The sequence below is a fragment of the Staurois parvus genome, unplaced genomic scaffold (genome assembly GCF_062004578.1).
Source record: "Staurois parvus isolate SC_StPar_1 unplaced genomic scaffold, SC_StPar_1.0 ptg000981l, whole genome shotgun sequence".
In the NCBI taxonomy this organism is placed as follows: domain Eukaryota; kingdom Metazoa; phylum Chordata; class Amphibia; order Anura; family Ranidae; genus Staurois; species Staurois parvus.
The window spans coordinates 512,645-524,445 of NW_028318777.1; the positions used below are offsets into that span (position 1 = coordinate 512,645).

At 44.6% G+C, this 11,801-nt stretch overlaps 1 protein-coding gene across 1 annotated transcript in view; it reads left to right on the plus strand.

The window, feature by feature from the left end:
• UBE4A (ubiquitination factor E4A) overlaps positions 1-1,652 on the plus strand; it is an 86,607-nt gene extending 84,955 nt beyond the window's left edge. The window contains exon 20 of the mRNA XM_089657318.1: positions 572-1,652. Coding sequence (XP_089513444.1) covers positions 572-710 — 139 coding nt within the window. The 3' untranslated portion in view covers positions 711-1,652. The remainder of the gene's footprint in view (positions 1-571) is intronic.
• The last annotated feature ends 10,149 nt before the right edge of the window (positions 1,653-11,801 follow it).

An 11,801-nucleotide genomic window follows, 5' to 3' on the forward strand; every position in this document is an offset into this window, starting at 1 on the left:
CCATCCTTGACAAATTCTGGCTGTATTTTTATTATGTATACTTATATCCAGTGATCATAAGCTGAATCTAGTGGCCATAATGTGCTATTTATTATAATTGAGTTTTTTCAGAACAAAATAATGACCACTAGATGGAGCTGACAATCATAGGAAATCACTGTATTAGGAAAAACATGGACAGAATTCCTCAAGGATGGGTGAATGCTTGTTACATTTGTCCAAAGGATTTCCTATAAATAGACCCCTTTATTGCTCATTTCATAAGTGTACTAGGCTCATTACAATATTGATTTTTAAAACAATGGTGTAGTTCTAAAGCCTAATAGCTTTTTTTTATCTTAATGCGTTCTCTGCATTAAGGTAAAATAACCTTCTACCGCATGATCCTTCTTTTGCGTTTACTACCATTTTAAACCTTTTAGAAGTTTGATATATAGGGACAATCCTTTTGTTAATCTCTCTTTGTTGGAATCTGCTTTCAGTCAGATGTCCATTGTGTGCAGAAATGCTGTATAAAACAGTATATACTAGATGTGAATGACTTTAATTGTATGCCTTCTTTTATCTACAGTGATCAGACTGACCCTTTTAACCGAAGTCCTCTCACAATGGATCAGCTGAAACCAAATACCGAATTAAAGGAAAGGATCTTGAAGTGGCTGTCAGAGCGCACACAGCACAGTGAAAACACGGGACAATATTCATTGTAGAAGGACTCACAGACTAAAATTGCACTTTTAAAGAAGGCTCCAAACAGAATTAAGGCTCAGACAACAACCAGATTCTCTTTCATCGTTGCATTGTTCATCAGTATGTTTGTGAAGAGCAGACTGTGTCATGCACATATTTAACATACACATTTTTAACATTTGATTACTTGCTGCCAAAGAAGGAAGAGTTAATACCTGCCCTTCAGCCAATATGTTTTGTGATCTTCTAACAGAGCTAGCTGCTGTACACCATAAAAAATTATGCACATCTCTTTGCAAAGACTGTTCTTTAAGAAGCCTGATAATATTCAGATCTGTGATGTTCCTGAGATAAACCCTTTTACCTTCAGCAGCGCTGGCTACTGCACAGTTGGACACCTTCAGTGTTTTTTTTTATTTTTTCCTTGTTCATTGGGATTTCTGGATTCCTTGTCAGATCAATTTGCCCCTTTTGATTTTAAGTTTTCAAGCTCTTTAGATGAAAGTTACAAGTGCTGAATTCTCTGGACTGATACCACTCTATCAACCACATCAAAATGATCTGGTACATTTTCCGTGATCTTGGGAAAATCTCTTGATGACAGTTTGTACAGGAATTGAAGTTCTTCTAGTGTTACTTATCTAGTTTACAACCTTTAGGTCATAGGTGGACTAAATAATGCAGATTTCAGAAATTATTCAATCATCCTTAGACAAATGTTAGAATTTTCAGTATATCATTTTTAAAATGTAGTTCACAGTATCAATTTTTTTGTGTCACTAGGGATGTGTCTTGCTATGTTTTAGGTAAAGAAAGCTAATTCTGTGAATTGGACAAAATTAGGTGGAGAGTAATGTGTACGTATTAAAGCAGGAGAATAAATGTCTCTAAATATGGGAAGAAGATTCTAACTGCTGAACTGTAAATGTACAATAAATTATGTTAATAAATTGTAAATCTGCGTTTGAGTGCTTGCTTCATTGAATCTGGATTTCCTAATATTCATATGTACAATTCTGCAGCATAATGTGGTTCGCAAAACTCCACAGGACCCTGTAGGGCTGACTAAGGCTAGCCATACATGGAGAGATTTATGTTCAGCCTGCGGATGAACAAGAGAAATCTAATAGATTCCTCTATGCACACTAAACAGGGCAGTTAGAAGAATCTCTGCTGCCAGCTATTGTATTCAAACAGCCATGGCACCTGCAGCTCTTAAATACCCAAGCAGTGATTGCATCTGATGGGATGCAATCAGTGTTTGGCTGTCAATTTGCAACACAGCTATTTTTGATTTTTGACATTTATTGAGCTGGATGGTGCTGACAGTATTAAAATGAATAATGAGACATCCTGCCTAAAATATGGACCTAAGAATAACATGTAAATAAAATGTATGTACGTTATTAAATGTATATCCTTGACTCTGAACTCTCCTTTCGGTGCCAAATACAATCACTTTTCAAAGCTTGCTGTTGCAACATACCCCCCTTCCTAACCAATGATGCCACAAAATTCCTAATCCACTCCCTGGTTATCTCTTGTCTCAACTACTGCAACTCTCTCCTCATTGGCTTACCTTTGTGTAGGCTATCCCCCCTTCAGTCCATAATGAATTCTGCTGCCAGGCTCTTCCACCTTACCAACTGTTTAGTGTCTGCTACACCTCCATGCAAATCCCTCCATTGGCTGCCACTCACCCAACAAATTAAATTCAAAATACTAAAAACAACTTACAAATCCATCCACAACTCTTCATCTCTACAGCAGCTTCATCACTAACAATCATTCGTTCCTCCCAAAACCTCCTCCCATGCTCACTTCCAAGACTTTTCCTGAGCCTCTCCCATCCTATGAAATTCCCTACCCCAATCTGTCCGACTGTCTCCTACTCTGGGCACTTTTAGGCGATCCCTGAAAACTTTTTCTCTTCAGAGAAGCCTATCCTGCCTCCACCTAATAACTGTACTCTTTTTTTTCTCCATCAGCTCATCCCCCACAGTTATGACCTTTTGTATCACTTGACCCTCCCTTTTAGATTGTAAGCTCTCTAACAAGCAGGGCCCTCTGATTACTACTGTATAAAATTGTACTGTAACTGTACTGTCTGCCTTCATGTTGTAAACCGCTGTGCAAACTGTTGGTGCTATATAAATCCTGTATAATAATATATCACATGCCATAATTATACAACCTGATTGTACAATCTCTCGACAGTCCCCATGTAGTTTCACCAACACCATACATTATGAGGATAAATTCAAACACACCATTAGTGATAGAAATAGCTCACTGTACAATCAGATTGTAAAGTGTATGTACAGTATGTACAGCCTAAGAGGTTGTGAAAGAATTGTGTAACAGTAGAGTATACAATAGCACCACTACAGTACATCCGGGGTCATTTGTCAGTGATGGGAGGGGTAACTGCTGTACCAAAAATTGCTTTGTGTGATCGAATAAAAAGCAAAGCAAATGTGTTTGTGTGTAATTTCAAACAAATATGACTCAAATAGTAGTCTAATGAGGTGAAACTACACTAAACCCCTCTACAAATCTGCCTTCCTCATCTACACCTCCTCCCTCCATGCCGCCAAACAAGCCTACTTCGTTACCCTCATCAACACCCTCTCCACCTGTCCTCGCCGGCTCTTCTCCACTTTCAACTCCCTACTCTCTCCCCCCCACCCAGTACCTCACTCACCGCCCACGAGATTGCCAATCACTTCCAAAATAAGATCGACGCAATTCGTAAGGATATCGCCAATGCTCAACCTACCTCCCCACCTAGCCTCCCTCCCACCATAACCCCACCAACTCTCCCCTCCTCTGACCTCGCAACCGCCCTACCCCCCACCACACCTAACGTCCCGCACACTATAACTTCCCTAACACTCCGCTCCTTCAGCCTTGCTGCCACTGAGGAGGTCACTATGGTCTTCTCAAAAGCCTGCCTCACCACTTGACCCTGTCCCCACACAACTCCTACGGTCACCCTCCTCCTCCATCCTACGCTCCCTCACCCACATCTTCAATCTCTCCCTCTCTACTGGCACATTCCCCTCCCCCCTGAAGCACGCGCACATCACCCCCATACTCAAAAAACCCTCCCTGGACCCCACCGACCTGAACAACCTTAGACCCATCTACCTGCTGCCATTTACTTCCAAACTCCTTGAGCGCTTAGTCTACAATCGCCTATGCGCCCACCTCACTGACAACAACCTCCTCAATCCACTACAGTCTGGCTTCCGTCCCCTACACTCCACCGAAACCGCCCTACTCAAAATCACTAATTACCTGCTAACCGCCAAAGCTAATGGCCACTACTCAGTCCTCTTACTCCTCGACCTTTCCGTGGCCCTCGACACAGTTGACCACCACCTCCTCCTTAACAAACTACACTCCCTCGGCATCAGAGACTCTGCTCTCTCCTGGCTCTCCTCCTATCTATCCCAACGCTCCTTCAGCGTTACCTATAACGCTATCACCTCCCCCTCTCTGTTGGGGTCCCCCAAGGCTTGGTCCCCGGGCCCCTTCTCTTCTCCATCTACACCTCCTCCCTCGGCAAACTGATACACTCCCACGGCTTCAACTATCACCTCTACGCCGATGATACGCAAATTTACCTCTCCACCCCTCGCCTCACCTCTTCAGTCTCCATCCGTATCACCCACCTACTGAACGACATATCAGATTGGATGTCGCTCCATTTCCTCAAATTGAACCTTTCCAAAACCGAGCTCCTGATTTTCCCCCCAGCCCGTGCCCCCCACCCACCCTCTCCATCACGACCAACAACTCCACCATCAGTCCCACCCCACAAGCCAAAGTCCTAGGTGTCACTCTAGACTCAAACCTGTCCTTCCAACCCCATGTCCAATCGTTGGCAAACTCATGCAGGCTCCACCTCCGCAACATCTCCAAAATATATTCGTTCCTAACCCCAGACACTACTAAACAACTCGTTCACTCCCTTAGTATCTAATGTCTGGACTACTGCAACTCCCTTCTCACCGGCCTACCTCATCGCAGACTATCCCCGCATCAGTCTATCCTGAACTCAGTGACCAGACTCATCCACCTTACCAACCGCTCCTCTTCTGCCACCCCCCTCTGTCATTCCCTCCACTGGCTCCTGATTGGCCAACGCATTAAATTCAAACTACTAACACAGACATACAAAACCATTCATAACACTGCCCCAAACTACCTCACCGACCTGATACCCAACTACCACTCAACCCGTAATCTTCGCTCCTCACAAGACCTCCTACTTTCTAGCTCCCTGGTCTCCACCTCCCACGCCCGACTGCAGGACTTCTCCAGGACTTCCCCCATCCTCTGGAACTCACTACCCCAATCCATCAGACTGTCACCTTTCCTCCTCACCTTTAGGCGCACCCTAAAAACCCATCTCTTCAGGGAAGCCTACCCCGCCCTCACCTAACAACCGATCTCCTCCACTCCTCCTACCACTCCATCCCCCACAGCCACTTCCTCCTGTACCACTATCCCCTCCCTCTTAGATTGTAAGCTCGAAAGAGCAGGGCCCTTGAATCCCTCGTGTTTTGTTTTGTTACTGTATTGTCTCATGTTCTGTCCCCCACTATAATGTACAGTGCTGAGCAAACCTAGCGCTATATAAATCCTGTATAATAATAATATTCGCATATAGTGACTATTGTAAGTGATATGCAGGGAAGGGATGGATATGAAGGGGTTGACTTCTCACATTGTCCAGATCTTCTGTCTCAAGGACTGATTTACCATCGTTCTTAACAGTCGCTGGTTTTAACGGTGTGGCTTTTCAGGTCCAGGTTCTGAGAAACGGGCATTCTGAATTGGTGATTCCCTGATAAAAAATAGGAAATCTAGTTCTCACAAGGTCTACCATCGGACATGGAAGGCATATTTGACTTGGTGTTCGTCTCAGGGCTTCCACCCTAGGAGATTCTCTGTGGGATGTATCTTCTCATTCAGCTGAGTCTAGACCAGCATTTGTCTTTCACCACTACCAAAGGTCAGGTTCCTGCTCTTTCTATCTTCTTTCAGAGACTGTTGGCATTTCATTCCTTGACTAAAACCTGTGTTCCCATATAGCTCCCCGTTTGTTTCCCTGTGACTCGTGGATCTGAAGCAGGTTCTTTCTGTGCTTCAGAAACCTCCATTTAAACCCAATCAGGGGCGGACTGACCATTTGGAAACTCGGGCACTGCCCGAGGGCCCGGGGTCAGTAGGGGCCCCATGAGATGCTCCTGGTACCTTTTTCATAGGTTTTTTTGAGTTTGGGCAAGGACACAGGGGCCCCATGATCCCCTATTGCCCGGGGGCCCCATGAGTTGTCAATCCACCGCTGAACCCAATGGATACATTACTCTCTTTTCTCCCACCCACAAAGTGGTGAGTAATCTTAGTAGCCATCACTTTGCACTCCTCCATTGTCTGGATGTGGTTCGGACTGTGAGAGTCTGTCTCTCAGCAACTGCTTCTGTTTCCTATTTTGTCCCAGTTAGAGCGCACTGGCTTCTCGTTCTACCATTTCTAGGTGGCTCAGACAGATCATCATCCAAGCTTATTGTCTAAAGTGGCCTTTCAAAATAGCGGCAATGACTGCTGTCCCTCTAAAGTCAACACTTTTGTTTTTTTATAAAGTACTTTAGCTATGAAAGATTAGAGGAACTGAATTTATTCTCTCTTGGGAGAAGGAGATTAAGGGGGGATATGATCAACATGTATAAATACATCAGTGGTTCATATAGTAAACTCAGTGTAGCGTTATTCACCCTGAGGACAAGGGGGCACTCTTTACGTCTGGGGGAAAAGTAATTTAATCTCCAAATATAGAAAGGCTTCTTCACAGTAGGAGCTGGGAAAATGCTCAAGAGCTGGTTCTGGCCAGCTCAATAGATTGTTTTACTAAAGGCCTGGATTCTTTCTGTCAACATTGCCTGGCGGTACCTCTAGCACTCCACAGGACAGGACTCCCCAGGGCGCGGGGTCTAAGTCCCAGTCTGCTTGTGCACCAGGGCCCCTGATGGTGGGGATGGACTTGGAGCAGACAGTGACCAGGTCGTGGCCCCTGAGTACACCCGCCTGTGGTAGAGGGATCCACCAGAGGCTTATACTGGTAGAGAGCCTGACGTGAAGAGGCAGATAGGCCTGAGCAGCAGTGACCGGATCCATATAGGATGGATGGCAGGGTAGTGTACTGTAGTCAGACAGGCTGAGTTGGTAACAGCGGGGATAGCACGGTACAAAGCAGCAGACAAAGAGTAGTCAGGTCACACGCCGGGTTCAGTAACAGGAGGTCAGATAAATAGGGATATCCAGGAGAGTAGTCAAACGAGCCAGGGGTCAGAGCAGGAGATAGTTAGCCAGGTCAGGATCAAGCAGGGTCGGCAATAAATCAATCAGCAGGAACACACGAGCAGGAACAGTATAAGAAGACCATACGGCAACCAGTGTCTGTGCAGGGCTGGTTTAAATAGTGCTCCCTGCACTGTCATTGGTGCCAGGCGCACAATCGCAAGTGCGCATGCGTGGCCGCCGCAGCTGCCCAGGTCCTAGCGCCTGCCGATTAGAGCACATTGGCGTTCTGCGCATGCGCAGACCCGTGCGCCGCCGCGACTGCTGACACTTATCTAGATACACATAATATAACTGGATACTAACATTTATAGGTAAAGTTGAACCAGGAAATATCCGATTGCCTGCTGGGGGATCAGAGAGGATTTTTTTCTCTTGGTGGAGCAATATGGATCATGCTTACTGGGGGGGGGGGGGGGGGTTGCCTCTGGATTAATTGTGGGTATTGGATAGTGTATATAGTGTGTGTGTGTGTGGTTTTTTTTTTTTTTTTTTTTCTGTTGGTTGAACTGGATGGACTTTATAACATTCTTTGTTTTTTAATCATATAAAAAAATTTTAAGATATACTTGTGTTTTGTTTTACATATGCAAATACACAGGTGCTGTACAGAGCATGGTGCATACAGAACAGGTAAAGCTGGCCATAGATGGATTTTTTTTTTTTTATCAGCCGGGCAGCTAATCAAAAAACAGCATACAGATTCCCCCATCAGCGCATTCAAGGTGGATGGGGGAATCCCTCCTCTGCTCTACTGTATTACGGCAACAGGACTCCTCCTCTGCCAAAATACACTGATCAGTGCTGCAGTTGATTGGCTGCAAATTCTGATCAAAATTCAGACAGTTCCTGCTGAACCAAGTGTAAGCATTCCAAGGACTCTGGCAGTAACAATGCCCTCTGTAGCAAACGTGCACACAGAGATGGATGCAAACCTCCATTTTGGCAAAAGCCTCCATCTTCTATCATTTTCTACTCCCAAATCAGATTCCTCCGATATCCCCCTCCCTCTCTGTTGAGAGACATGTGGTCTGTTTGATGCAGAGATCAAAGGCATCAAGGCCCAGTGGGAGAGCTCATGGCTATAAACCCCAATTAGCCTGGCCCCCAGATGTCTGCGAGACTCTGCTTGGAGAAGGATTGTAAAACCATAAACCAAGTCCTTCACTGAGCTCAAAGACATTCCAGGTAGTCGTAAAACGGACTCACATTTAACCACTTGCCGCCCTGCCACTGCATATATACGGGGGCGCAAAAGCACGTTTTAAAACGGGCTCCACGCTCCCAACGTTTTCGCGGGCAGGGGGCACGCGCACTCCCGCCGACCCGCGGGTGACACCATTTGATCCCGGAGGGATCAATCATTCGATTTCAGCCAGTAATGTCTGGCTGAAATCAGATGATCGGTCCCTGTCCTGTGTTGACAGTTACACAGGACAGGATATGATGTCATTCTTCTCTGCCTGGACACATTCCGTTCCAGACAGAGAAGAAGACATACAAATTTTGAGTAAAACAGCACATACCCACAGTTAGAACACTCTAGGACACATTTAACCCCCTGATCGCCCACCCCCAGGTAACCCCTTCACTGCCCTGTCACCAGTGTCACTGATCAGTGAACCGATTTTTACTGATCACTGTATCAGTGTCGCTGGCGACTTCCGATAGTGTTAGCGCCCCTCCCAGATAGCACCAGTTTGCCCGCCAGTACACCAGTAATCCCGTTTAACCCCTTAATCCCCCCCAGTTAACCCCTTCACTGCCCTGTCACCAGTGTCACTGATTTTTACTGATCACTGTATCAGTGTCGCTGGCGACTTCCAATAGTGTTAGCGCACCTCCCAGATAGCGCCAGATTGCCCGCTAATACACCAGTAATCCCGTCTAACCCCTTGATCACCCCCCCCCGAGTTAACCCCTTCACTGCCCTGTCACCAGTGTCATTGATCAGTGAACAGATTTTTACTGATCACTGTATCGGTGTCGCTGGCGACTTCCAATAGTGTTAGCGCCCCTCCCAGATAGCGCCAGTACACCAGTAATCCCATTTAACCCCTTGATCGCCCCCCCCCCCACCCCCCCCCCCCCCAGTTAACCCCTTCACTGCCCTGTCACCAGTGTCATTGATTACAGTGAACAGATTTTTACTGATCACTGTATTAGTGTCACAGTGACTTCCGATAGTGTTAGCCCCCCTCCCAGATAGCGCCAGTTTGCCCGCTAATGCACGGGATTTTTTTTTACCAAAAAACATGTAGCAGAATACATTTTGGCTTAAATTTATGACTAACTTTGAGTTTACGATATATTTTTTATAGCTGAAAGTAGAAAATATTGTTTTTTTTCAAAATTTTCGTGTTTTTTTGTTTATAGCGCAAAAAATAAAAAGCGCACAGGTGATAAAATACCACCAAAAGAAAGCCCTATTTGTGTGAAAAAAAGGACGTAAATTTTGTTTGGGTGCAGCATTGCATGACCGCGCAATTATCATTTGAATTAGTGCAGCGCTGTATAGCAAAAAAAGGCATAAATTACAGTATCTATACCATAGTTTGTAGACGCTATAACTTTCACACAAAGCAATCAATATACACTTATTGGGATTTTTTTTACCAAAAACCATGTAGTAGAATACATTTTGGCTTAAATTTATGACTAACTTTGAGTTTACGATATATTTTTATAGCTAAAAGTAGAAAATATTGTTTTTTTTCAAAATTTTCGTGGTTTTTTTGTTTATAGCGCAAAAAATAAAAAGTGCACAGGTGATAAAATACCACCAAAAGAAAGCTCTATTTGTGTGAAAAAAAGGACGTAAATTTCATTTGGGTACAGCATTGCATGACCACGCAATTATCATTTGAATTAGTGCAGCGCCAAACAGCAAAAAAAGGCCTGGTCATTAAGGGGGGTAAATCCTCAGGAGCTCAAGTGGTTAAACATCCCCTTTTCCCCTATGATTACATATCTTGGACTATGAAAGACGTACATAAAAACCAGGCATATATTCAGATCGGTCTCGTTAATACAAGTCGTCTAGCTGGCATCAACAGGAGAGCAGAAAATTATATCTCCTAAACCATCCCAGCAGGTATGTCATATTTCATATCTAGACTTTCAACAGATAATTCTGCGTATTAATCTACTAGTGGCAAGGCTGCTAAATGCACAGAGAATAAGCTATGAACCATAGTATAATTTGCGAGGGCTTTGGTCAGAGCCTGAGTACCCTGCCTACAACTCCCTCCCCAAATGAGGCAATTGGTTCTCTGCTTCAGGGAGACACCCTGCTGAGTTCCTAGAAAAAGCTGTTATGCTTGTGTCTTGGATATTCGCTTTTAATGAATTTCTCCTTACCGTGAGTACTCGCAGTTGGATGCGCATCAATCCCCCATAAAGCTGTGCGAATCTCGCTTACCGCAACTGCAGCTAAACGCCACGATTCCTGCGCCTCCAACTGGTTTAGCTATCTCAAGATGTGGGGGAAATGGAGCTCCAGTTACCTAGGAATGATCACACGACACTCTCAGGTTGCTGCTGGAATTCACATAGAGACCCTTTTCATTCTCAGCCTCTGGTTTTATTACAAACACACACACGCCCCCCCCCCCACGCAGGGGGGGGGTCAGGTCAATCCCCTCCCACAGAACAATGCAATGGGGAGTGTCTATACACAGAATGTACATCCTGATTGGAGCATAGCCTTTCCTTTTATCTATACTGGAAACCAGTTCTCCCCTCCCCCTTTCCCATGGTGAGCTCTCTGTGGAGAGCAGGCTTCCCATCCTATCAGCTTCTACTAGTATGTCCATTCTCTGTACAAGCATCCCCTAGATTAAACAGTGTCAGTCTGTATATGAATGGGCCCGATACGATCTTTATTAAAACACATCCATCCGGATACAGTTCAGGTCGGTAATGGCTTGTAAGATATACATGAGCCTACACACGGAGTTCGCACTGCTTGGCGCCTGGCGGTACGAAGTCCATGTGGTACTATGCTGCTGATATGTGGATACAGGCCCGCGGCCTACCGCCGGCGGCATTCGCATCGAATACCGTGGTGGTATACACGCCGGTCTATAAGCGCAGATCTGCCATCTCATCCATTACCGAGCTGATTACTGTAATACATACATTGTAAATGCGCATGGCCTAATTGCAGCCTTCAGAGCTTTAATTAAGCCACACGAGAGACATATGAATAACACTAATATATGACACATTTAAAGTTCAATCTGTAAATACAAAATTTCCATGACACTTGGAGCTAAGCTAAGTTGAAGATTCTCCCTTGTACCATCGGAACCAACTCTGGGAGACGGCCCTTTTGCTCTGAAACTTGAAAGCTGCTTAACCCAAGGCTTTTGGCAAGTACTTTATCTATCTAAATTCCTTTCTGTTAACTCTTTGCTGTGCTATTGCTCTTTGTATATATATATATATATATATATATATATATATATATATATATATATATCGGCTACATCTTTTTCTGTAAATATTTTTATTGCACCCTTTTGACCTTTTAGTACTAAATCTTACTTTCTGAAAGTGTTGAAGTGTTTCTAAAGCTCTTTGATGCAAACTAAGAACCCCTGCCTCTGAAAAACGCTACTGTGTGTATGTTTTAAACTTCGGTATATCTCTGCCTGTGTTGACTGTGGTATACCGACGCTTATGCAAACATCATAGTGTTATTGCTGATATTGCCGAGTTTCCTCTTTCTCTGTACAAAA